We start from the raw sequence: 27,074 nt of genomic DNA on the forward strand, positions 1-27,074 counted from the left end.
CAGCAGCCAAGTTTTTTGTTTGTTTTTTTAAATAAAAACACAATCTAGGGCTTGGGTCCCAAAAGTTTAATATGTTTTGTCCTGTCAGATTATCTGTTTCCTCTTCAATTTATTTGTGATGTAAACCTCACCCCATTTCTGCTCTGATCCTGGGACTGTGCCCAGAAATGTGTATGTCAACACATTTCTAAAGGCAATGATAAGGATCACAATTTTAACAAAAACTTAAACATCTCAAACAAACCCAGCCTCCCCACACCCCTTTCCCCAGTGGCTTATTAAAATCAACTGAAGTCAAAACCATAGCAAATGTGCCTTTTTCAAATTTACCTCAGGGCAGATGAAATAGCCAGACATTTGCCTTTTAGGGTTGCCCTAAGAAGAGCTAACAAAAAGGGTGACAGCCCTTAAACAGCTGCTTGGGGAGGAGGACATCTGCCTCTGTTTTACCAGCTATTCAGTGCTCAGGCTTTGCCTTGAAAAGAGCATGTGGGGCTGGGCAATAGTTCTCAGGCAGCCAGTTGTTATATAGCTTTTGTCTTAACGAAGCCACCCATTACTGTAGAGCCATAACTCGCAGGAAGCCAGCTGTCAGGGCTGTGGCTCAGGCCCCTCTGGGTGGGAGGCAAGGGGAGAGAAAGAGTGTCTGTGGCCAAATTCCCTTTTAGACACCTGAGCCTGGCTTTGTAACCAGAGAGTTTCGTCTTTTCCTCACTCCCATCTTCCCTGAGGAGACCCGGCACCCTTCTTGCTCTTCAGCCTTGGAGAGACAGCAGGGACATCTCCGGGTCTAGATTCCTTGGTTTGCAACTCCCTAAGTGCTGCGCTGGGCTGGGCTGGGCTCTGCGGCGGCAGCGGATGGCTGGCGTTTGGCGCTCTGATCTAGCGCTTCCCTTTGAAATCTACCCCCTCCGTTTTTTTTTTTTTTTTAAACCAGGTATGATGATGTCAAACGTGATGCTGATGCTACAGTTACAGACACGGCCCCTGCTGGCGCAGCCTCTCTGATTCTCTCTTCCTCTCTACGTCCGGCGCTGGGTTTTTTTTCAGACAAGTGCATCTCCTAACCAGGTCACATTTCAGCTGCGACCCACTATCCGTCTGTCACCGGAGTCAGACCGCAGGAGGAGGGCTGAGGAAGACGACGGCGTTTGCTCCCCCAACTGCGGGGTGGGAAGAAGGACATTAAAATACTGCAGAAGTCAAGACCCCCACTCCCTCACCTCAGGTCGAATTCAGACCACGATGCGCGCTCCGGACTGCGGGCGGCTGGCGCTGCCGCTGCTGCTCCTCACAGTAGCTGCCCTGGCCGAAGGCGACGCCAAAAGGCTCAAGGAGGGCGAGACCCCCGGCAATTTCATGGAGGACGAGCAATGGCTGTCGTCCATCTCGCAGTACAGCGGCAAGATCAAGCACTGGAACCGCTTCCGAGACGTGAGTCTGCGGGGCTGAGAGGGCTGAGGGCTGGGGCTGGGGGTTTGGGGAGGGAGCTTTGGAGCAGAGACCCTGGGGCTGGGAGTGGCGGCTGCATGTCGCAGCCACAGGCTCCCGCAGCCTAGCCGGTTAATTGCACCAAGAGTAAACAACGAGCACTCACCGGGCTCCTGAGACCCCTCCTCATGTACTCCCCAGCCCAGGAGCTGGCGGGCTTGGGACCCCCAGTCCCACACCCTCCCAGAGCGAGGAGTTACTCTGGGGGCGTGCGTAAGCGACGAGGTCTCCCCTTCAGGCTGGGTGCGGAGAGGGGTGCGGGTTGCAGTGGGGCGGGGGGAAGGGGGCGGAGGGGAGTAGGGAGGGAGGGGCGGACACCCTGGCTTTGCCTGGGCTTCCGACCTGCTCCTCTTTTTTTTTGGTGAGCCATCCCCAGGTGTCCCCCTGGGTGGATGATGCAGGTTCCACATACGGGCCACTGCAGAAGGGGCTGGTCTGGGTGGGGCCGGCAGGGACAGTAGCATCGTCTTGCGCTTGCCTTCTATTCCTATCTTGGGCTTTGGGTAAAGGAGAGACAGAAGGGGACAGGGCCCTTGGTTGGCGCTTTGAGTTGGGGTCGGGGGGCGCTCTTAGCAATCCTCCTAAGGCGAGATGGTGAAAGGCGTGTCCGTGATGGGGGGGCTGGTGAAGGCAGTGAAAATACCGGAGGCCACCTCTGGGTGGCCCCCAGAGCCAGGTCTGGGGTCCCCATGCTGAGGGACGCGAGCACTAATGGAGGCTGGTTTTCCAGGACCAACCTTTCACGGGGGAGCGCGGCCCAGAAGTTGGGGAGCTCCAACCTGGAGGGAAGACTCCCTAGCCCAGTGGACTTGAAAAGCAGAGGGGAGAGCCCAGTAGCTGGGTATGGGAGCCCTTCGGGGACGCCCGATGGAACCCAGGCTTAACCTTGTGCCGGACTTTGCCGGGTAGGGGGTGGGGAGGCGGCTGCGGAGGAGCGGGCGTCGCTGCAGCACTTTGTTTACGGGCACCTGTAGATCAGAGGGGAAACTGAAGGCTGCCATGTTCGCAGAAGGGGAAGTAGGAGTGAGGAGGGGAGGGCAGAGGGCGTGGCTGGGGCCCAGAGAAGGGTCCGGGTGGGGGTGTGAGGTGCTGGATGTGCCCGGATGCTCCGGAGGAGAGGAACGATGGTACCCCGCGATCTGGTGCTTTCCAACACCCTGTCCCCAGAAAACCTCTCCTACGACCCCAATTCTTGCTCCTCATTCCCCAGATTCTCTCATCAGACCCACCTAGTATAACACAGGCCACACCGTGACCTTTCTCATCTTAAATTGTGTGCATCCAGAAGTTCCTTAGCAATGTGTTTAAAACACACATGCTTCATATGATTTCCAGCCACATGATGGAAACAGGCAGAAATATGCATCTTTTTGTTACCCTGAAACAAGTGACTGTTTATCTCCAAAGTCAAACTGGTAGGTTGTAATTCATCAGGACTCTCATGCTGCCTGGTCCTCAGGGCTGAGTGGCCTGGGCCCGAGTGGGCGGTTTGCCCCACCCCACGGCTGGTCCAGTGACAGGAGCCTGGAGCTCCAGCAAGACCTTTTCCACATCCCCTGCAGGCCCAGCATAGATTAGCTGCAGTCTCCTGCCGCTGCCTGGGAAGCAGCCCGGCCACAGCATCGAGAGCGTGGCAGCAGGCTGGCCCATCCTGAATCCATGTGTCACTTGTCCAGGCCTCCCTCTGACTCGTTGGCAGTTTGATCTTCCATAATGGGCCTAGTGAAGGTCAGAGGGAAAAGAAATGCTTAATCAGAACAGTACAGGTTTTAAAATAAAAGCTTCCTACCCACCTCCCTTCCACTGACTTCCAATAGCCAACTCTGTGGGTGAGGATAGATGACTGACTGCATGACCCCTGGCACAGGGCTGCCCACCTGTCTCCCTGTACTGATGCCAATCACTTCCCCCTTCCTCCCATGCTCATCAGAAAAAAGCCACCAGAATGAAATTCTGCACGACATGCCCCCGTAGGATTCATGGAAAACTTCAAAGCATGTGTTGGTTTGCGTGGCCTCAGGCATTTATAGGGTAGATTTCCTCTAAAACCCCATTTAAGGTAGCCCTGGCTATAGGAGAATGGGGTCAGGGAGAGAAGGAGGACAAGGAAGGGTGGGCAGGAGGACCTGGCTATACGGATCCTTTGGCAGCTTCTGCAGAAATGCAGGAGGCTGCTAGCTCAGAGCCACTGCATTGCATAACTCTAGGGGTGCCATGGTGTGAATGGTGCCCCCTGGAGTTGTGCAGTGCACAGACCATGCACAGGGGCTCTGCCAGGACTGCAGACAGTTCTCATTCTTCCCCTGTTAGCAGAGGCCCCACTTCCCACCCTAAGGACTGAAGGCCCTCTAGTTGGGCACAGTAGCATCGGCTTGATGTACATTTCATCAGGCAAGCTTTCTTGAAAATATGCTCCTTTGCTTCTCAGAAGAGAGGTAGGAGTTTCTTTTGAACCTCTGAGGCATTGCCAGATGGACCCTGAACCTTGTTGATAATCAGTCACAAAATGGTGCAGGGCCCCCACTCTGCCTCAGTGGAAGGGAGGCAGGCAAGCCGGGGGAATGGAATATTCTTGGGGAATAGGATCAAGGAGTCGATAGTGTGGGTGAGGGAAATGTCTCCATTTAATGGTTGGACTGAATTGAGAGGGGAGATTGAGGGAATCATGTCGGAGTGGTCAGGAGAAGGAAGGAGAGAAGGAAGGCGCGGGCCGTTGCTCCAGTGTGGAATTGGTCTGAGCTGGTTAGTGGGGAGTTCAGCTTAGCATTCTTCCTCTGAGCACTAGGATTATTAGGGGTGTGGGGTGTTGTGAAGGATTTACTGACAGAGTAATCCTCCCCTCCAGTGGGCGCGGGGCTCTCACATGTGTCAGGAGAGGTCTCTGCCCTGCTACCGAGAGGAGGGAATTTCAAGTCAGAGGAGATGGGGATCTAGCTGTGCCCTGCTCTGTGCAGGCCTGGGCTTTTCGGAGTCCTGCTCCCTAGTGCTACTATCTCCGAATTCACTCCCTGCAGAAGTGGGTGGATTTTACCGCAGTCTTTGGAACAGAACATCCAGAGCCTGGTAGATAGAGATGGACACTTGAGAGGAGACAGGCCCATTACACAGCATTCTTCCTGGCAGCTTCCAAGAGCTGGCTGGACAGCACTGACCGTTCTTTTTCTTCTTGGCTCTTCTCTGCTTTGTACCACACTTCCATTACATTTTAATGATATTTATGAGGATCCAGCACAGTGCTGGGCACCCCGGAGGCACGCAGTTAGCACGTGTTGAATCACTGGTTGCAGGGGGTGCTTATATCTGCCAGTCCCTGCAGTCAGCACTTTATCCCTGTGGCCTCTTGTGCCCTCCAACAACCTGTGAGATAGTTACCATTACTTTATATTCCACCCTATATAGGACACAGAGGCACAGAGAAGCTGAGTAACTTATCTACGGTCAAATAGCGAGTAAGCAGCAGAGCTGGGATTTGAACCCAGGTCCTCTAACTCAACTTTGCTTTTTAGAGAACTCTAAGCCTAACCCTTAGTGGACATGGAAAAGAAGAGTCTACCCTGGCTTGTGCCCTATGGGCTCAATGATGTCTGGGCAGGAGCAGCACCTCCTAGGAAGCGGGGGGCCAAGGCTCTCAGTGTCTTTGGCAGCCTGCCACCAGCCTGGCCTAGCGACCCTCCAGAGCAGCTCTCTACCCAGGAGAGGCATGAGGCCTGGGTTCAGGTTCTGATTCTGCCACTGCCTGGCAACATTATGCCAGGTACGTCACATAACCTCTCTGAACTTCAGTTTCAGTCTAGGAGACTGAAATGGACACGTGAACATGAAGACATCTTGTCAGAGGGCTGGGGGGCATCCATTTCAGGCAATATAGAAAGAAACTCCAACCCCATAGAAAAACCACCAGATGGATCAGTGTTTCTGGGGCTAGCCCACACCACGCCTCTGGCTCCATGAGAATGACACCGATGTATGTTTACTAATTCACTCATTCACTGCAGATCTGAGCACCTCCTCTAGGCCTGTGGCTTCACCATGAACCTGGGGTCTGGCCCAGGGAAACGTCACCTGCTGGCTACTTGGGATTCTCATGTTTTTATGAACACCAAGTAGGCCAGTAGCAAGTTTCAGCCACAAAGGGCCTCCCTTGTTACCACCCCTCCCCTCTCCCCACCCCATACTGCTGAACCAGTGCAAGTGTGGGAATGAGCTGCACAGGTGTTCGTGGATAAGTGTGGGTGTGTGAGAAGAACCCCAAACTGGGTCAGGATGGATTCCATCATTGGGATTTGGGGATGGGAGGCTGGGTCCTGCCCTGGCCTCCTCCTCCTCCACCTCCACTTTGGGTTCAAATCCTCTCCCACGCTGGAGGGACTGGCGTCGCCCAGAGCAGTGTAGTGCAGTGAGAGACTCTTGAATACCCAGTGGGGCTCCAGGCCTTGGGAAGAGAGGGAGAGAAGAGCACTCTTTGCCTAGAGAGGCCGTCTGAGTCTCCTCTCAACTTCCAGGCAGTCTGCAGAGGATGGCCAGCCAACACCACCCCCTCCATTCTCCAGAAGGTCAGAGGGCTGTCCGGAGGAGTGGACGAGCTCTATCCTACCCTGAGCCCCAAGGGCCCTGGGAGGGTGCTCAGCTTGTCTTCCTCCCTGGGGGAGCCACTTCCAGTTTCTGGCCCTTGATTTTTCCCTTGGTTTAATGGGCAGCCCTTGTCATTCTGTGACCCCGGAAGATGAGGCTAGAGCCCATCCACAGCCCTCCACCTGCACACATTCCCCCCCCCACAACTGCCCCCTTGCCACAAGCTGAGCAGCAGGACTTTGGGTTTAGGAAAAGGATTTTCTTTTTGCTCCTGAGGAGGTATCTGTGACCAAGTCAGGGTTGAGCATGTATTAACCAGAGACCAAGAAACCTGAGAAATGAGGCCTAATGGCATCCTGGGGCAAACACCAGGCTGAGGATGGCCATACTGCCGCTGTGTAGGTTCCCTTGTAAGTGTAATGTGGGTCTTCTTAGGGCTATAGACAGGGAAAATGTGTCTAACCTTGGCGGGCAGACCCAGGCCCAGCTGCAAGCTGTAGGGTGACGGGATTCTTGAAATGTCGCAGCCTCTGACCCCCTGAGGGCTCAGCCAGTGTTCAGTTGTATGTGTAGCCCCTTCCTTGGGGTTGCTGCAGCATTTATTGGTCATACACACATTTGGCACATGCTGGTGCTGCTTTGCATCATCACTTATGCTGTGGGCTTGTATCTCAAGAGTCCTCCTGCTGGTGTTTATCACATTCCTCCCAAGGTAAGTCCCTGAGGGTAGGGTTTGGGGATAGACTGCTTTGTGACCTTACCACCCCGTCCTCAGAGCATTGCATGGGGTTTTTGTGCACACAGTATGTGCTCAGTATAAGTATATGTACCGTGGAATAGGAAAGGCAGGAAGGGTCTCAACTAACCTGTCCTCTGAGCCCCTCCCTCTTTTCCCCAGGGAGCAGCACTGTGGATTCAGGTGGTAGAGGGCAAAGGGAGAGCTGGGGCTGAGCCACGCTGACTATTTGGGGTGAGCTCTTCCTCTTTCTGGACCCTGAAAGGTTGGGATAGTCACAACTAGAACCCCGGCACCCTGACTCCAATGATTCATTTGTAGGATAAGGGAGTACGTGCTGCCGTGAAGGAACATTATCCCGCAGGCCTCCCTGTTCTCCCCTGTGTCTGTGGGCCTGGACCTGGCTGCAGCCAGCCTTCCCCTTTCTCCTGGGAAGTAGGGGGCTCAAAATTTCCCCCCACCTCAATGGGCCCACCGAGCAGGTGACCCACCCATCAGACCTGTGGGTGGGTGAGCACAGGGCTTCCTCAGGTGGAGACCAGGTTCCCTGAGGCAGGGCATCCTGCCCCTTCTCTGACATCTGAGAAGAGGTCAAGGCTGCACACAGCAGGAAGGACAAGCCAGGCCGGGCCAGTGTCTTACTCCTGCTTGGACGCAAGCTGCTGGCTCCTTCCCTGATCCCTTGCTCCCTTGCACAGGTTAGAGGACGTGGAAGAGTCTGAACTTGTTAAGGCTCCTTTTCCCCTCTTCTCAAAGTTCTCAGCTTAGGAGAGGGGGGGCAGAACTGCGGAGCCTCAGCAGCATTAAGCACTGAGCGCTGAGCCTCCACGTTTTACAGATAAAGGAACCGAGCACATCCAAGCCCATGTGCTCTTTCACAACCCCATGTCTGTGTTTCCTCAGCTCCAGTGTCTGGCCCTCCTCAGAGATCCCTGGGATTTAAATCCTGCCCCCCACTCATGTTCCAGAAAGGAAACAGAGGTCCTGAGGCAGCTCAGAACAGAACTCCAGGCCCACCCTCCCCTATACCTCTCTCTTGTTCTCTGCCCTCTATGGACCCCTGGGGCCACTGCCTGAACCAGAAACCCAAGGACTGGGGCCGAGATGCCCCTGAAACTGTGGAGAGCTCAGGCCCCGCGGAGTGTGGGGATGGGGGGTCAGCGCGGGCATACCTGAGGCCAGGTGGAGCTCCTGGCATGCTGGCAGTGATAAGCACATTTTTGTCCTCCAAGGAAATTCCTCCGAGCAGAGAGGAGGTGGGAGGCGGGGAGTCTGCCAGATGCCTGACTCCGTCTGTTTGTCCAGGCCTAACAGCCTCTGCCGCTCCCTCTGAGAGAGGGGCAAATATTTAATGACTGCCCCCCTCCCAGCCTCCTCCATGTGGAGGGTGCCGCCTCCTCAAGATGCCTTCCACCTGGGCCTGTGACAGGGGTGTCAGGCCTCAGCTGAGAAGGAGCCAGGCGGGCCCAACTTCACCCCTGCTTGTTCCTTTCTGGGTCCCTCCCTCTGTGCTCCCCCGCTCTTTGCAGGGAGAGGTAGGAGGAGCCCCCAGCTACAAGTTCCCCACTCCTGGGCCTTCTCAGTGGACTGGGTTGCATCAGAGGTTCCCTCGCCTGAGGAATGAGGCCAAAATAATGCCGGCTACGGGGCCTTTCAGAGGTTGAGAGAGGCCTGGCCCACTTCCATTTTTAGAGGTTCTCGATCTATTAAGAAATGAAGAAGTGCCATAATAGGGTTACAGAAGTTATGGTTTCTTTAAAGTCTCATGATGCACATCTTTCGGTCCTGTCGGTGTGCCTCTGGCTGTAGCGCCTCAATTGGAGAGGTCAGAAGTCTGCGTTTGAGGCTCCTTGTGACTGTGAGACCCAGAAGTGCCTCTTGTCCACCTTGTGCCCCAGACTCCCACCGTATGTGCGGAAGAACCCAGCTTCAGTGCTCCTGTTTCGTGAGTTTTGCAAGTATAGAGCTTCACAGTTTACAAAGTGCTCTCATAGCTGTTATCGCACTGGGTCCCTCCACAGCTCAGGGAGGAAGGCAAGGGAGTCACCCTTACTTTATAGGCAAGGGAAGGGGCTCCAGTGAGGGCAAGGCTCTCTAGGCCACAGTCTTGTTGGCAGTCAGAGGCCAGGCCAGGCCAGTACCCAGTGCCCTGATTCCACGCCAGGGCGAGGGTGGGGGGTGTCAGTCTCTCCATCACAGTGTGCTGCAAAGAGGCAGGTGGAGATTTGCCCAGGTGGTTTTTAGCCCTGGGGCGCTGCTCTTCTTCTGCTTGATTCACTGCTGTGTCCCATCCTCCCCACCAGATGGAGAGGCTGGGGGAGATTGGGTTAATTCAAGCTGTGAAGTGAGCGGGTGATTTGGGTGCTAATTAAAATGACAGGAAGTAAACAGCGCTTGGAAACACCCAGCATGTGCCCCCTAAGCCCGACTAGGCTTGCGCACTCACTGCCGTTTCTCCCCCAGCTTGGCACAGTGGGCCCTGTCTCCATGGCAACCGGGCTGAGCTGCTGAGATCAAAGCAGGAGATGGGTTAGCTCCAAACCAGCCGAACCAGGGGCGGGTGAAGAGGGTTCTGGAAATGCGTGGAGAAGGGGGGCCCCCAGGTGTCTTCCCCCACCACCGCCAGTCTCTCCACTCTGCTTACAAGACTCCCTGCCTAGGGGTTGGAGCAGAGCTGGTGTGGTGGGAGAGACCACCCATGGGCTGGGATTGGGCCTCCTGGGTCCAGTCTTGGCCTGGGACTTTCTTTATCTGCGAAAATTTATGGAGCAATACAGGGTCCTGGTTAGGGGCACAGATTCTGGAATCCCAGTTCTGGGGGTACCAATACTCTTCTGCTGTGCTGTTGATGTGTGATCCTGTATAAGTCACTTAACCTCTCCAAGCCTCAATTTTATCACCTGAGAAATAGGATGATAATCGTGATTTTCTCTTAAATTCTCATGAAGAGTAAAATGAGCCAATGAGTGCAAAGTGCATAGCGCAATGCCTGCCACACAGTAATTGCTCAAAAGATGTTAGCTATTATTGGTGTATTTTTACTGTTGCTAGGTGCTGGGCATAGAAAGGTGAACTTTATATGGTCTCTGCCCTCGAGGAACTGGCCACCTAAATAGGGCAGAAGCAATGGCATTGCTTGGTGTAACCAGAGCAATAATAACTTCTACTAGGTGCAGTCCACCTGAAGGAAAACTAGATACGGGGCGAGGTTAGGGAAGATGAAGTGTGAAAGCCAGGTTTTGAAAGATAAATAGAAGTTCAGGGGCTGGATGCAATCATACATTCCAGAGGGGGAAGAAGGCTGTGCCGAGGCCTGGCCAGAGTGATACATCCACTGGAAGGACATGGGGACAGGAAGAGACTCAGAGAAGATGGACTTTCTTCTGTAGGTGACAGGGAACCCTGTGAGGGTTTTTAAATGTAATATTTATTGTGGTTTTTTTCCCCCTTCATTACAAAAGTAATACATGTTCATTGTAGAAATTTTAGAAACTTGGAAAAAGGCAGAAAGATGCCCAGATTCTCTACTCCTCTCCCCCAGAGGAAACCACTGTTAACATTTTGATATGAATGCTTTTTACCTAATCATCTTTAAACATTTTTTTTTCAAAATAAGAGCAAGCTATATATTTAGCGAAGGGTTTTAAGGTGGGAGAAACATGATCAGAATTATCTTCTAGACAGATCCCTGTGGCTGCAGGGGTGTGGAAGATGGGCGGGCTCAGGGAGAGCCCAGAGGAGACCCTGCAGTAAGTGAGGCTGGGGTTGCTAGGGTGGGACCAGTGGGCATGGTGAGGGGAAGGCAGGCTGGAGAGAGAGCAGGAGGTGGAGTGGACAGGACTTGCTCCTCTCACTGAGACCCCTTGGGGGCAGCTCTCCTCACACCCCACTGGTCTCTTGCTCTCCCAGTGGTGGCCACTCTCTTCTCCATTTGCAGGGGCCCCTCATGTGGCCTCTCCCTGCCCATTTCCTGTCCCTCCACCATTTTTTCCACCTGAAGTCTCTGGTCTCTTCTGCTATAACAGCTTTTATTTGTTGAGTATTTTGTGGACACCAGGCACCCTTCAGATACCATCTCCTTTAATCTCTGAGCGGTCCAGGAGTTAGGTGCTGAGCTCCTCCAGGCCGAGGTGCTTGCCCGAGGTACGCTGGTAAGGGAACATGGGCTTCTGTGGGACTCCAGGGCCCTCTTTCCCCCTCATCCCCCTCTTTGGCTGGCTGCTCCCATTCTTCTGGAACTGAGGGTCCTGGGATCCAGAACCACTTCAGCCTCCCCCAACCTCATCCACCACAGCGGAGACAAGGAGCTTAGCTAGAATCCAGGGCAACCCTTGTATACAAAAGGGGCTCAATCCCTGTATCCTGAATCAGGGGGAGTCTTAGCCTCACTTGGGTTGGGGTGGGTGGAGATGGCTCCCCACCAGGGCTCTCACAAAGCAGCTGGATGGTGAAATAGCCCTTTCTTTGAACTCTCTCTTCCCCCAGCCCACTCCCCCCTGGATTTCTAATCAGAAATTCTTGGTATTGACCATTGAGAACCTTCTTTGTTCTGAGTCCCAAAGGCTTCTGCTCACAGCCTGGTTGGAGGTTAAGGCGTTAGGTTAGGTCCAGAGTGAGGGAGAGAATGAGCAGGCGTCAAGGCCCTCGGCTAACACCCCTCCCTGCTCCAGTTCAGGTGTGGGTGGGTTCCGGGGCACACAGACGTTGTTGGTTGAAAGCAGGTGACTCACACAAGCCACTTCCCCTGTCCTCTTCACAACCTCATGCCCACTCCCCTTCCAGAGGATGATGGAGCAGATGGCAAGACCCCAACTCCATGAAGGCCAGTCCCTACTTTTGCCCCAACTTGTAACCCTGGCCTCAACCACTTGGCCATGTTCAGCCTCATTTCCCATCTGTGGTGAGTGGACACCAGGGGAGGGACCCCTCCACCCTGATGAGTTCCTGGAGAAGAAGGGCTGGGTCTGGGCTAGGTTCCTTTGGCCCTGGCATAAAGGGAAATTATGCCGCAGTTCCCTGTCGGCTGCCTGGCGGTCTTCTTAGAAGCTTGCCCAGGGGCTCAAGAGGGTTCCAGCCACGTCCTGTGGAATTGGGTGGGTGCCTGAGCCAGGAGCCTGGGCTGATCTGTTCAGTGTCCAGGGGGTCGCCCAGGCCAGGTTCTCCAGAAGCCCCTCCTGTGGCTTTCCTCCTGCTGCTCCTGGGTCCAAGGACTGCAGGACACTTGGCTGCTTGGACACATATGTGGGTTGTTACTTAGTTTCTAGATAAAAACCAACTGGCATTGGGTGAACTGTCTTGAAGTGTCCTTCTTTCCTACGAACACCCAGCACACACTGTTGCTTCACGTGTGTGCGTGGATACAGATGCTCACAGACGACACGCATGCCTGCACACACAGGTGCTTTGGGACACACGCCCATGAGTGTGCACGTGTGAAGACCCAAATGAATGCACACACGTGTGCGTGTGCAGAAGCACACACTCAGGTTTGCACCTGACCCCAGCGTGCTCTACCTGGGTCTGATGCCAACTGCTTGATCGGCATGGCCCCTCTCTGGCCTTTGCCCAGGAGGCTGTGTTGATAAGGGCTCTTGCCCCTGCCTGTTCCTGATGCTTGTCAACTTCCAGGGGACACATCAGAGGCCTCAGAGCCCTTGGGCTTTCAAGGCCTTGTGGGTGCCCTCTGGTGCAGGACCCCCATGCCCTCTTCCCCAGGCCTGGCAGGAGTCTGGTCCCTTCCCACCCCTACCCCACAGTGTGGCCTCATCCTTGCATAGTTTTGATCCTTGTGTGGGACTCACGACGAGGAGGCAGCTACACGTGGCTTCTCCTGCCCCTTGTCCTCCAGCACCTGGAGCCCCATGCAGAGGAGGCCGGCAGCTGGCTCCTTGGCACTGCCAGCCTCCAGTCCAGAGAAGCCCTCTCCCGCCTGCCTGGCAGAGCTGCTACTGGGAGCACCTTGGGAGCTGTTTATTGGTTTTCAGCTGCTGCCTCCACCGCACAGGAGAAAGTGGGGAAACCAGAGGAGCTGGGGTTTTATGCCAGTGAGCTAGGCTGGGTGGGAGCTGCTCTGCCTCTGGCCACTGTGGGGTCCACAGGCCCAGGGGAGGGACTTGCAGCCGGAGGAGGGTGAGGAGAGAGCTCCCATCTGCCCCGGGTGCCCGGCAGTGTGCGGTATCCAGAAGAGAGGTCTGTGCTGGGCATTGGGTGACCTGGGTTCTGAGACGGTGGGACTTGGGTCAGGTCATTTCTTGTCTCTGGACTTCCCGGCCTCTCCTGCACATAGAAGGGGCTGGGACAGATGACCTCAGAGGGCCTTTTCAGGATCTTCTGAGTCTGAGGATTTGCAGCTGGGCGATGGTAACTGAGGAAGCTGTTTGGAGGGGCCGTGGTCCCCCTTTCTCTCAATGCACCATCTGAGTTCTGCACGCAAGTCAGACCTTGACTGAAAAACAGGTGTCAGGGGAGGGGACTGCCTAGGAAGGGAGGGACCCTGGTAGAAGGAGAGAGGGTGTTCTGGAACAGCCAGGGCATAGAAATGAGAATCACTTCCCAGGCAGTATGGGCCCCTCAGACATCTGTCCTGATGGTGGGGTGAGGGCTGGTTCCTTTGGGACCAGCTTCAGGGCCTGAAGTAGAGGGATGGGGCCTCACCCTTAAAGCCATGGGCCTCACCTCTACTGCTCCTGAGGCCAGCCCTGAGCGGGCTCCGGCCTCAAGCTCTCTTTTGTAAAGACATAGGAGTACTGTTCTCCAGTTGGAGGCCATAGAGGTCAGAGGATGGTAGCAATCAGAGACCATTGCCCAGCATCCACCGTCACGTGATGAGGCCTGGGGAGCCCTGACCACATGGTCTGAGGGTAGGCCTCACACTAAAATCCTCGTCTCTCCCTCTCTCCTCCTGCTCCGGTTCCCGTGGCCTGCTGCTGCTTGCTGATCCCCAGGAGGTAGAGGTGAGTACTGCCTGGGGCTCCACTGCATATGTATCTGCAGCTACACACCCTACTCTCTTCTCTTCTCACTTGCACACTTACCCCAATTTCTCCTCCCCTGCGTCATCCAGTGTGGGATGGGGGGTGTGGAATAAGGAGATAGGGGAATAGAGGAGAGGCCGGAAGAGATTCTGGACATGGGTTTAGGGGGATAGAGGTCTGGGGGAGGCAGCTGGCAGGGCCTGGGTGGACAGGGGTCCTCTGGGAAACCACGAGGATGGTGGCAGTTGGCATGCGGAAGCAGTGGCCCAGCCTTCTCCTCTGTTGGCCCTGGAGTTGAACTTCGGCTCTAGGATGTAAATCTTAGCCCTTCCCTTCTCCCTCACCCGCTCTGTCCTTCCCTAGGACGACTACATCAGGAGCTGGGAGGACAGTCAGCAAGGAGATGAAGGTAACATGCCCCTCCCACATTGGGGAAGGTGACTGACACCCATGAGGACTTGAGACCAGAGGGCAAGTCCTGATCATGGCTTTGGACGCTCCTTGGGGAGCCGGACCAAATGGGGATGGAATTTCCAAGCCGAGGAGCTCTGGTTATCAAGGGCTGATAGAGAGAGGGGCTTCCCAGCTCAGAAGTGGGGCTGGGGGTTCCTGGGCTCTGTAACACTGAGTCCCAGGTGACCTGTGTCCTAACTCTGTGTCCCTGCAGCCCTGGATACCACCAAGGACCCCTGCCAGAAGGTGAAGTGCAGCCGTCACAAAGTGTGCATTGCCCAGGGCTACCAGCGGGCAATGTGCATCAGCCGCAAGAAGCTGGAGCACAGGTGAGGGCCTTGGGGAGGTGGGGGGCCTGGAGGGGGTTTGCTTAAAGAGCAAGGGCTTAACTAATACATAGGAGAGGATCAGTTATCTTTTGCTTCGGAACAAAGTACTCCAAAGCTTAGTGGCTTAAAACAACAAATGTGTGTTATCTCACACAGTTTCTGTCAGGAATCAGATGTGGTTCTATTGGATGGTTCTGGCTTAGGGACTGTCAGGAGGTTACAGTCAAGATGCTGGCTGAGGCTGCATCATCTGAAGGCTGCACTCAGGATGGAGTGCTCACTTCCAAGCTCACTCACTTGGCTGTTGGCCCTAGTCAAGGGGACCTCTCCGTAGGGCTGCTTGAGTGTCCTCTCAACATGGCAGCTGGCTTCCTGTAAGGCAAGTCATTCAAGGGAGAGATCAAGGAGGAAGCCACATTTATGACCTAGTCTTAGAAGTCACACATTGTTACTTCTGCCACCTCTATTTGTTAAGAGCGAGTCTTAAGTACTGCCACACTCTAGGGGAGGGGAATTAGGTTCCATGTTTTGAAGGGAGCAGTGTCAAAGAATCTGTGGACATGTTTCAAAACCACCACACTGTATGAGATCAGACACCAAACTGTGGGACCCAGGGAAAAGCACATTTCCTCTCTGGGCCTCGGTGTCCATATCCGTAAGACAAATAGGTTGGCCCAGATAGCTTGAGGTTCCTTCCAGCTCTGACATGGAGCCACTTCATGAAATATTTAAGGTTGTAGCTTCTGAGGCTTTTAGAGGAGGGAAGGAGTGAGGGGCATTTGAGGCCTTAGCTCCAGCCCAAGGACAAGACCCTGCCTGACTCCAAGACCCCCTGGAGAAGGTCCCATTTCCCTCCCCTTTCTCCTTAATCATAGAATCAGAGACCAGAGACTTGGGGTTGCAATCTTAGATGCCTCTAGGGGCCTGGCAGGTAATGTAAATGCATGAAGAGAACTTGGTGACAGACCACTCTGGTGAGCCCAGGCCTTGTGGAAATGCAGGACCAGGACTCCCATATCTTCCATTTTAACTAGGCCAGAAATCCAGGTTTTTTTTATGTGAACTCTTCCATTTTGCAAATGTTCATGAATAACCCAATTAAAAACAAAAACCCTTGGTGGTCAAACAAAATGATCCTACAGGCCAGATGTGACCCATGGGCCATCAGTTTGCAACCTTTGATTTGGTCTTACCCCTACGCAAGTGTAAGTCCCTTTTACATCTTACACTTGGGCCTGGAGTTGCAACCTGAGGGCCCTGCTGGAAAGGGGAAGCTGGGGGTCTATACCCTGCCCTGTTGGTTCCACCTTTATGAGCCAGAAGAGGGTCTGGCTGGCGGTGATGGGAGGTGGGCAGGGGCAGGGAGGCAGCTGCATCTACTATAGATCACCAAGAGCAACTTCTTTTTGGAACCAGTCTCCTGAACCCTCCCTTGCCCTGTCCGTCTCTCATTTTTGCTTCCACCCCTGTGCCCTCCCATTCCGCTCCTCCTGTAGGATCAAGCAGCCTGCCCTGAAACTCCATGGAAACAAAGACACCATGTGTAAGCCCTGTCACATGGCCCACCTCGCCTCCGTCTGCGGCTCTGATGGCCACACTTACAGCTCAGTGGTGAGGAGCTCTGGCCCCAGGAGGGGTGGGGGTGGGGTGCACTGGAGTCCGCAGGGAGCAGAGAGGACAGCTCAGCTGGGCCTTCTGTGGGGCTCCCAGTACTGCTGTGGGGCCGGATGCACTTGTCAGCGCATTCAGCGTGGCCGACCACAGCAGGGGCACCAAGCCCGGGAGTCTGAGCCAGACCCTGTCCCTGACCTCGGGCAGGTGCAGGTGGGGGCTGGGGCCTGGAGGAGACCGGTAACTGCAAGTGAGAGTAAGTGAGGAAAGGGCCTCATGAAAGTATGGAGGGCAATGGAAGGAAGGAGCTCCGTCGTCTAGGTGCTGGGGGTTGAAATCTTCCCATGGGTGGATATCCACGTGGACAGGGTGGTTCACCAGCAAGCACCAGGCATTCTGGGGCAGGAGGAAGTAATCCTCCGTGAGATGACAATGTGGGAGGGAACGGTGGTTGGGTGAATGAATTCCAACTTGATGGGATTTTTGTGAGGGTTAAATGAGACAGTATTTGTGAGAGCATTTTATAAACTTTAAAGTACCCTAGAAATGCGGGTGCTAATTGTGAATGCTTCTGCTAGCTGTGAGGAGTTGCTTGGTGTATGGAGGGCATGAACTGTTAGCTGGAGTTGGGTTCTGGGGCTTAGGAACCCTTTTGGGGTGAGATGCAGATTTAAGAGTCACCCGTTGTGGGTGATGATTGACGCTGGGGAGGGGATGAGGTCACCCAGGGAGAAAAAGGCAGAGAGAGAGAATAAGCAAAGGGGCAGAAGCTGCATGGAGGAGGGGTACAGAGGACGTAGGCGGAGCTGGTAGAGAGAGGAGAGCGCTGAGTCACACCACCTGAGGGCAAAGCGGGGTTTGGGCAGGAGGCTGTGGTTTGAGGGTCCCAGCGCTGCCCTGTGGGGAGGTGGAGGTCATCGGGAGGTCTGGCTTCCAGCCCAGCCCCGTGGCCTTGGCTGAGTCACTGGGCTTCTCTGAGCTTCCGTGTTCTCTGCTGAGTACGAGAAACACAATTCCTCCCTCACAGAACTGTCGGGGGCCAGGTGAGGTCACGTTGTAAAATGCTACGAGGACCCGCTTCCATGAGCGGTCATCCCATGGGGAGAAAACAGACACGACCAGGGGAAAACACTTGAAGGGCGAGGAATGGATGAACCCCTCTGGAAACTGTAAAGGCCAGGGAATTAGCAGATGTTCAGTAGCCAGTAGCTGTTTGTTATCAAGAGAGCCCACGGAGGTGACTGTGGGAAGGCCATGAGGGAGGGGCCCACAGCCGGTTACCTAGGAGCCAAGGGACTGTGGGGGGGAAGAGGAGAGGCCAAGAGGGCGAGGAGGGGTGGGTGAGTGGGGGTGAGGGGATGGGGGTTTCCTGGGAAGGACAACTGTGCAGAGAGGCAGGCTGGTGGGGAGTGGGGCTCCTGGGAGCCTTTGAGTCCCCCTGCTTCCTGGGCCTGCTGCCCCTGACCACTGTACACCTGTGGCCTCCAGGGGGATTAGGAGGGCCGCTCCAGGCTGTTCGTGGGTCTGTCCCTCCCATCTCCAAGGAGGAAGGCAGATGTGGCTGCCATGGTTGGCTGGAGGGTGCCCCTAGCAGTGCCCCCGTCACCCAGCCCGACCTTTCTTTTTGTGCAGTGTAAGCTGGAGCAGCAGGCATGCCTGAGCAGCAAGCAGCTGACGGTGAGATGCGAGGGCCCCTGCCCCTGCCCCACGGAGCAGGCCGCCACCTCCTCCACAGATGGCAAACCAGGTAACGAGTGCTGGGCCGCAGCCAGGCTAGGGGTGGGAGGCGGCTCCTGCCAGGGCCCCGGGACGCCTCCTTCAGGAGAAGTAGCAAAGACAGGGACAGGCCTGAGGGACCTGTGGGTCTGGAGGTCTGGTTTACACGGAGCAGGAGGGCCACGGCCTCATCCCAGGGAGACTGCGCTGGGTGTTTTTAGTGCTAGGGAGTGAGGCGGAGGAGGAAGGTGGGAGAGGAGGAGAGAGAGCCTCTGATTTCTAACTCCCCTTCCCTCTGGCATCCCACTGCCCAGCCTCCAGGCCTGTAGGGCAGCACCCCCAGCTGAGACCATGCTTGCTGCTTCACCCCACCTTCACCCTCCACCCCCTTCTCCCTGTTCTGCCGACTGCAGAGACCTGCACGGGCCAGGACCTGGCTGACTTGGGGGATCGGCTGCGGGACTGGTTCCAGCTCCTTCATGAGAACTCCAAGCAGAACGGCTCAGCCAGCAGTGGGGCCCACCCGGCCAGTGGTACAGGAGCTGGTTGCTCTGCAGGGGAGGAGGGTGGGAGATGGGGGGACGGGGGTACACTGGGCCACCTGGCTGCACTGGGGAGCACCCACTTTTGCTCCTTCCTGCCAGACCCTGAGCCCCTAAAAGAACCTAAACCTCAGAACAAGGGGAGGGAGGCTTGATCAGACAGGAGGGATTTGGGATCGCTAACAGGAGGAACTTCTTAAAGTGAGTGGAAGGAAGCTAAAGCCTGAAATGGGTAGCCAAGGGAAGGTAAGGAATTATTTTCCCTGAAGGGCTTTCAAAACAGGGTTTTGACTGGTTTGGGTGCAGTCCTGTGCAGAGGCCGAGGGACGGGCCTTCAGCCACTCTTGAGTTTCTCAACGCCATGGTTGGATTCTGAGCTGTCCTGACCCTGAACAGAGGGCTGGGGCTGACAGAGAGGTGGAGGGATGGATGGACAGATGGATGGAGCGATTTACCTTGAGCAGGTCTGAACCGTGGCCTTCTCCCCAGGGCTGGACAAGAGCCTGGGGGCCAGCTGCAAGGACTCCATTGGCTGGATGTTCTCCAAGCTGGACACCAGTGCCGACCTCTTCCTGGACCAGACGGAGCTGGCTGCCGTCAACCTGGACAAGTACGAGGTCTGCATCCGCCCCTTCTTCAACTCCTGCGACACCTACAAGGATGGCCATGTTTCTACCGCCGAGTGGTGCTTCTGCTTCTGGAGGGAGAGTGAGTGTGGCCCCTCCCAGGGCCCCAGGCCCCCGGCCCTGCTGTGCAGGCTCTGCCCCTTGCTCCAGGCTGTCTTTGGGAGTCGGGGTGGCTCCCTCTTGGCTACCTCCCCATGCCCAGAACTTTTCCTGCTCCCCCACTTCCTGCACTCTCTCAGCACCTCATCTCTTGGAGCCCAGGGAAGCCAGCACTTGAACTCCCTTCCTCGGCAGGCTCCAAGGTGGATTTTGTGGGTCCTGAAGCTTATGCACTTTCGGAGGCCTGCTTTAAGGAAGAGTATTAAAAACTACACATGTAAAATTTCTAGGGCCCCTCAGAGGGCTTGGAAGGGGCTCAGGGTTCCTGAAGCTGAAGCTGGGTTGGCTTCTCAGTGATTCCACCTTTAGGCCCATCTTACAATACTCGCCCCAAATGTGTGATTATGCGTGTGATCATTAGCCTAGAGATATGTATCCTGAGCCAGGGCAGGACATGTGCTTAGAGATCATCTAGGCCAAGTGAATAACCATCATCGATGGTTAAACTGAGGTTCCGAGGGCTCAGCTGACCAGCCAGAGGTGGGGTAGCCTGTGCTCTGCCCCTGGTGTTTGGCCTGGTCCCCACTGTGGTTGTGTGATGGGAGTATACAGCAACTGTGGCCCGAGGCTGGGGCTTCCTTTAGGGTTCCGCCATAGCTGGTGTGGGACGCTGGGCAGGCAACTGAATCTTTCCGAGTTCAGTTTCTTCGTCCGAATGGGGAGATAACGATACCTCAGAGACTGTTGTGAAGATGAAGTGAGAAAATCTGGGTGCAGAGCACCATGTAAATCACAGATCCCTCTGCCAGTGTGGGGTATTTTGACCAGTTTTACTGCCCGTAACTGCCCAGCCTTCCTGCTCTCTCTGCACAGCTCCAGCACTTTTACTTCCCAGGCCTTTGGAGCTCGTGCTGTCCATTCTGTATAGTAGCCTTCTTGGGCAGGAGGCTGGGAGCTGCTCTCATTTTACAGACAGCCAGGCCCCCGCTGGGAAGGGCTAGGGGACTTCTCAAGGTCACAGACAAGTTAGATTTGGCTGCCAGTTATCTTCAGGCTTCCATCTAATGTTCCCTCCAGTCTTATGTTGCTCCCGGGCCCTCTCACCCTGGGGAATCTGTGCATTCACCTCCTCTTCTGAATCCTGTTTACCCATCCCATGAGTGGCCAAAACCCTCAGAGATACCCCTGGGCTTCTTGGGGGGCCTCAGCACATCCCACAGCCATGGAACAGGCCTCTCCCAGTTGGAGCCTGGGTGTTCTTATCTGGCAGAGCCCCTGTGCCAGTTTTGGAGACCTTAGAAGGATCAGTGCATCCCACTGTGGGGCAGCCCTGTGTCAGAGCCTGGGCATTTTCATCTTGCAGAGCCCTCTGACTGGGTTTCTAAGCCTTGAGGGGGCTCAGTGAGTCCCATCAGCACCATGGGACAGCCCCCATCAGAGGCTGATTCTCTCCCTGCAGAGCCCCCCTGCCTGGCAGAGCTGGAGCGTATCCAGATCCAGGAGGCTGCCAAGAAGAAGCCAGGTGAGGGGGCTGGGCTCGGCTCAGAGGAGGAGTCAGGTGCCCCGGGGTCCCTCTGAGGCCCAGAGGCTCTAGCCACTGGGTATCATGGAAGATGCAGAGTTCAGAGGAGGCCCTGGCTTAGGAAGACAGGAGAGGGAAACTCCCTCCTGTCTTTATCCTCGTGGTGGGGAAAGGTCTCCCAACCAGCCCCTCAATAAGTGTGTTTTAAGCACTAATTTTGTGCCCATTCCTGCCAGGACTGGAGGTAGGGATACAGAAGGTTCCTAGAACTCTCTGTTCAATTGACTTCAGCCAGGGTGTGTGCAAAGCCCATAGCAGATGCTCGTGTTCTCGGCAAACATTTGAGTGCCAGCCCTGGAGAGACAACAGCAAACCCAGCCTAGGTCAGAACTGATGGGCAAGGCAGTAGTGGTCCCTGGCCTCATAAAGCACACGGGCTACTTGGGGAAGCACAACCCACAAGGTGACACACCAGAAAGACAGAGCGACCGGTTGTGGCTCCTGTAGGTAGCTGAGGTGCTGAGGGAGAGCACAGTGGACAGAAGTCAGCCTGGGGTCAGCGAAGGCCTCTCTGGGGAGCTGGTGTTCAAGAGGAGACCTGAGGGATGAGAACGAGGTAGCCAGGAGCAGTGCTGAGGGCAGGAAAACGTTCTTGGGACACAGAAAGGACCCGTGTGGCTGAGCGTGGTGGTTGAGGGGACAGAGGTCCGAGGGGCAGATCCCATGGGGCCTTATAGCTCCTGGGTGCAGCTTGGCCTTTAACTGGGTAGTGAGACCGGCACATATGAAACCAAACACTGGAACCTCCCTGCAAAGCCGTATTGACTGAGAACCCAGTGGCCTTTGGGGGCAGGCACTAGTGCCACTTCTGCCAGGAAGCCAGGATCTTCCTCCTGGTGGAAGCAATCCTCTCTGGTCTGCATTTCCCTGCCCTGGGCCTTAGGGCACATGTCCTGGGGTGCCTGGTGTTAACATTTCTATGTTATCTCATCCCTACTAAGTGGGCAGAGTCTATCACTGGGGCCCCAGAGTGGGGATGTCAGCCGGTGTCTGTTAAGTGAACAGAGGAACAGCCTGAGGGCAGGTCAGAATCAGAGGGCTAGGAGGTGAAGCTGGCGTTGCCGGCAGGAGACAGCCAGGCAGAGGAGCAGCTGTAGGATGGAGGGCGTCTGGCACAACGAGGTCACACTGGCCGTCCTGCAGGACTTGGGAACTGTGGAGGCAGATGGGAGCCATTGTAGGGGCTGAGCAGGTGGTTTAGAAAGGCAGGTTTTCTTGTTTCTGGTCAGTCAAGCTGGAATAAATGCTGGCGTCCAACCCTGGACGTCTGAGCTTGTTTGGGGGTCAGTACCTGCACTGGCTGGGATCTGGTGGGGTCTGGGCCCCTGTGAACCCAAGGTCCCAGGGCCACCTCTGGGAAGAGCCCACACCCCGAGGCCCCTGCTCTGACCCTGCGGGGCGTGCCCCATTCAGGAGTCTTCATCCCGAGCTGTGACGAGGATGGCTACTACCGGAAGATGCAGTGCGACCAGAGCAGCGGCGACTGCTGGTGTGTGGACCAGCTGGGCCTGGAGCTGACGGGCACCCGCACGCACGGGAGCCCTGACTGCGGTAAGGACTGGACAGCCGCCAGAGGCCCAGCTCGGTGTGGCAAGGTTTCCTGCTAGCAGGATGCTAACCTGCCCCTTGGCTTGTTCCCCTCACAGACGACATCGTGGGCTTCTCAGGGGACTTTGGGAGCGGTGTCGGCTGGGAGGACGAGGAGGAGAAGGAGACAGAGGAAGCAGGCGAGGAGGCGGAAGAGGAGGGCGAGGCTGGCGAGGCGGATGATGGAGGCTACATCTGGTAGATGGCCCGCGGGGCGCTGGGGCAGGCCAGGGTGCTGACGGCCGGGGAGACAGGCCAGCAGAGGCCTGGACAGAGCAGGCAGATGGCGAACGGATCCAGAAAATAACAGTCTGAAGCTACCCTGGCTCCAACGGGGAGGACCCGGTGTGCAAGTGCGCATGGCACGTGTGTGGCATGTGTGGCATGTATGGCCGGGATGTGTGAATGTGTGTGTGTGTGTGCGTGTGTGTGTGTGCGTGTGTGTGTGTGTGGCATGCACTGAAAAACGTGTCCTTGGTCCACACTGCTACAGAGTGAGTCACCCAAAGGCCCCTTCGGCCTCCTTGTAGTTGTTTCCTTTCCATTTTAGTTTTAAAATACACACATACACACACTGCAAGGTCAAAACTGATTAAATGAGATGCCCCCTTGCCAGTCCCCCAGCCCCATCCAGGCCCACCCTGACACCCTGGGATTCCTTGTCCTGATTTGCTACCCTCTCCTCAATCAGTCCTCCCTCCTCCTGCCCCTGCCCCCCTCTCTTTCCCTTCTGGAGTCAAGCCCTGGCCTGTGGGATGAGGCCTAGGGACCATCCCTGGGGGCAGAGGGGAGGGAGGGCAGGGAGCTGTCTGCTGGCCAGTTTGGCTGTGACACGCCCACCAGACTCAGATGAGAGGGGCTGGGACACCCGCCTCAGTGAGCACTTTCCCTTTGCTGGACTCTCCTCCTAACCCAAGCCAGTGTGACCAGAGGTGGCAGAGAAAGAGCTGGGGGCAGAAGCTGAGAGGTGGAGGAGGAAAAGGCCTTGGCAAGCTGCTGGGGAGGGGAGGGGTGGACCATGTGAGGAAGAGAAGGGGCCAGCTTGACAGGGAGCGTATGCCTTTGCAGATCCAGGTAGTGCTCTTAGGAGTGGAGATGGGGCACCCCTGAATGCCAGGCCCTGGAATAACTTGGGCCCCTTTCTGTGGCTCTCAGGTAGGGGCCTGGTCTGGGCTGTTCTGTAGGGGCAGTAGGTGGTGGTTATGCAGGTGAGCTCCCCCTAGCCCTGAGGGAGGACCACACCTTCCCCTGTCTCCATTGCTGGGGTCCCCCACTCCAGGAACCTGAGGATCAGGCCGCAGGTGAAGAGCCTGGGTCTTGCCCAGGGGTGTGTGTATGCACCCACGTCCTCCCTGACCCCTTAATAATTGCTCCCCTCCCATCCAGACCAACAGAAAGCATTGTCCCTGAGACCCTGTGAAGGAGGAGCAGTGGAAAGCTGCAAACTTCTGCCCTCAGAGACCAGGATGTTTCCCCATCTCTCCTCAAGAGAGAGGCACCCCTGGGCCATTTCCAGCCCCACTCCTCTCAGCCCCCGGGCTTGCCCTCCATCCCCTTCGAGGGTCCCCTAGGGCTGCTGTAGTGGAGGGCCTTTCAAGCTCTGAGGTGTTCAGGGTTGTGAAAAGTCAGAGGGGACAGGTCCGGGGCAACCAGAATCTGAGGCCATGCTTCACTGTTCCCCCAAATCTCCTTACCGTGTGGCAGCCAGCATGGAGGAGAAAGTGCCCCAAGTTTTTTTTTTTTTTTTCTTACTCTATCCAGTTCTCCCTGTTGAAGCAAATTTTTTAACATCTTTGGTGAAGAATTTCTTGCCTGGATTTGGGCCTCTGATGCCCTTTGGTGTGTGGTGAGTGCAGTGTGTGTGTGAGTGCAGTGTGAGTGTGTGTGTGTGTGTGTGTGTGTGTGTGTGTGTGTGTGCGCGCGCGCGTGCGCACGAGCCTAGGGACCATCCCTGGGGGCCTGGCACATGAGGAGATGAGGAGGAGCGCCCTGTGTGCTGGGTGGTGGCAGGGTGTGGGGTCCACGTCGTCGTAAGTTTCCCTGGGCAAGCCTCCCAGCCTGGCTCCCCGGATTCTTTACTTCCACCCCGGAATCCACATCTTACAAGCCCTCCCTAGGGGGAAATAATGAAACTCCAGTTAGCCCCATGAACCACTTCTCATTCCACAGCACAGTTCTGATTGTTGAGGTGTCGCGCTGTTCCAGATCCCCCTCGCCTGTCTCCCCCTCTCCCCTTCCTGTCGTCCCAGTCCTTCCTCTGGTCCCCGGCTCAGTTCAGGGAAATTCCGGTTCACATCAGCCCTCTGCTGTCTGAGCACAGCTCCTCTCAGAGCTACTTGAAACTTCCTGCTCTCGCTAGGATTGGAGTCTGTCTGTCTCTTCCCTCTGCCCTGGCTCAGACTTCTGGAACCGTCTCCTGGGCGTGGCTGTTGAGGATGCTGGGGCGTTCTGGGGTGGGGAGGGGGCAGAGAGGGAGGAGTGCCCCTCTCCTTTTACTGTTGCCCTCCCCTCCTGGGGGTGCATGCCCTCTCTGGGTCCTCTGGTTGTGCACGTTTTTGTGACCTTGTAAATATGTTGTAGAGAGAAAGCAAAAGGCGCTGAAGTAGACCCTGGTGGGACTCAGGGGTCCAGCATTGCCCTGTCTCTGAAGCCCCTACGCTGCTTTTCACCCCACTCTCTGGGACCGAGACACCCGCCCCCTGCAAAGTTAGACCAAGCAGCTTGTGCCCAGTGGGCTGAAGGCCTCCAAGTCACTTCTTGTCAGACAAGGTGCAGGTTTCCTTGTGAGCAAGGTTGCAGGGTGGTCCTTCCTCAGCTCCTTGGATGTGTGCCCTTGACCAAGCTGTCTGCCACCTGGCCCCTCCCATGTCCCTCTTCTCGGTGTCCTCTCTCTGTCCTGTCCCCACTCCCCTGGCTTAGGCAGGCAGCGGGATTCGGGCTGTGTTGGAAAGAGCTCGACCACATTTTCAGAGAAGTTTCTTGCCTGGCCCTGGAGCTGCCCTTGGCCACCCCAGGCCTCCTTACCCACTAGTGCTGGGAGAGACGGGCACGTCTAAGATGGGGCAGGTTGGAGTTGGAGGGAACAAATGTGCCTTGAGAGACCACTCAGAGAGGGGTCAGGGCGATGGGAAAGGAGGTGTGGGAGCTCAGGAAGAAGGAGGAGGGAGGTGAAGCTGATGAGAGTGTGAGGGGGGGTGACTGCCCCCCGTTGTCCCCCTGGGGCTGTGGCCACATGTGGCCAATGGTCACACTTCCGTCCTCACACCAGCCTGCCTGGTTTTAGTGGGCAGGCCACCCACTCACCTCTCATGAGCTCCATCTGCTTTCAGCTTCACCTGAGTGGGTGGGGGTCCATTGGGATCAACATGGGAACCCTCCATTTCACCAAAGCCTCCCCCGCAGCCCTTGAGGAGAATGGGTGGCTAATCCACTGACCCCCGGCATCATCGTGAGGCTGTGGGCTGGCAGGGGTCAAAGGGAAGAGACACCGGGGGTGCCAAAGGAGACTCGAGACATCCGAGGAAGTCCCAAGCAGAGCAAATTGCTTTATAGCCTGAAGCCTCCTTAAACTGTGTTACGTGCAATAACTGAGCTTAGAGTTAAGAATTGTGTTCCAAGTGCTTGGATTTCCGTCTGTATATTTAAGTGCTGAAATCGTATCTCTCAGTAATTTTAGATGTCTTAAAAAAAAATCGAAAAACAAAGTGTTAGACTGTGTCTGTGCATTGATGGGCACTCAAGCGTCCCGTGGGTCACCCCACCCTCTTCCTCTCCCCTGTGCCCCCATCCCCTCACATTCACCCCTGCCCCCCGCCTCCACTTGGGGACCCCGCCTCGTGTTGTCTTTATCTGCCTATTAACTCAGCCTAAGGAAACAAGTACACTCCACACATGCATAAAGGAAATCAAATGTTATTTTTAAGAAAACGGAAAATAAAAACTTTATAAACACCACCTACCGGCACTACTCTGATTATTCTCCCCCTTGGTGTCATTTTTCACAAAACAAGGTCCCAGGATTCAGGCTTGTGGTCAGCACGCTTCCCTTATTCACCTTCATATGTTAGACCTCCAAGAGGGTGGGGCTGCGAGGAGAGGCCTGATTTACTGAGGGGAGGACCAGAAGCAACTTAGAAACATTTTTGGTATTATTGCAAATATATATGCAATGTCTATTTGTAGATAGGCCAATAAATACATCTGTATCACAAAACAGAGATCAAACTCTGTGTCCTGCTTTTTTTATTCAGCCTATTATGAACCTTTCTCTGTGTCATTAAAATTATTTGAAGACATGACTTAAAAAAATTGTATTGAAATATAGTTGATTTACAATGTTGTGTTTCAGGTGTACAGCAAAGTGATTCAGTTATATATATAGATTCTCTTCCATTATAGGTTATTACAAGATATTGAGTATTGTTGCCTGTGCTACACAGTAGATCCTTGTTACTTATCTATTTTATATATAGTAGTATATATATCTTAATCCCAAACTCCTAATTTACCCCTCTCCCCCACCCCGACATAACTTTAATAGTTGCAGAGTATTCCACAATATGGATGTACTCTAATGAATTTAACCATTTCCCTATTTTTGGATATTTCTATTGTTTCCAATTTCTTGATACTCTCAACTCTAGCCCTAGAACTTGCTAACCGTGACCTTGGTCAAGTTATCTGCAGATGAGGAGAAGAAGTCGTCTCACAAGGATCACGAGAAGTGCTTTCTCAACAGTGAAAACCCTGCATAAAT

At 55.2% G+C, this 27,074-nt stretch overlaps 1 protein-coding gene across 1 annotated transcript; it reads left to right on the top strand.

Annotated features, from left to right (window-relative positions):
• Positions 1-26,546, top strand: SPOCK2 (SPARC (osteonectin), cwcv and kazal like domains proteoglycan 2). The gene is made up of 10 exons (XM_079899199.1): positions 1-1,434; positions 14,137-14,182; positions 14,441-14,555; positions 16,052-16,166; positions 17,799-17,913; positions 18,296-18,415; positions 18,914-19,132; positions 20,609-20,671; positions 22,145-22,282; positions 22,378-26,546. The coding sequence occupies exons 1-10, from the start codon at positions 1,246-1,248 to the stop codon at positions 22,518-22,520; spliced, it is 1,263 nt and encodes a 420-aa protein (XP_079755325.1). The 5' UTR covers positions 1-1,245; the 3' UTR covers positions 22,521-26,546.
• Positions 26,547-27,074: the final 528 nt, after the last annotated feature.

The sequence above is a fragment of the Stenella coeruleoalba genome (assembly GCF_951394435.1).
Source record: "Stenella coeruleoalba genome assembly, chromosome: 16".
In the NCBI taxonomy this organism is placed as follows: domain Eukaryota; kingdom Metazoa; phylum Chordata; class Mammalia; order Artiodactyla; family Delphinidae; genus Stenella; species Stenella coeruleoalba.

Bases quoted from the DNA above. Each gene is read 5' to 3' on its own strand.
- SPOCK2 (XM_079899199.1), top strand. From the start codon at position 1,246: ATGCGCGCTCCGGACTGCGGGCGGCTGGCGCTGCCGCTGCTGCTCCTC. The intron at 14,183-14,440 runs GTAACATGCCCC...GTGTCCCTGCAG, and splicing joins CAGTCAGCAAGGAGATGAAG to CCCTGGATACCACCAAGGAC. The intron at 19,133-20,608 runs GTGAGTGTGGCC...CTCTCCCTGCAG, and splicing joins CTTCTGCTTCTGGAGGGAGA to AGCCCCCCTGCCTGGCAGAG.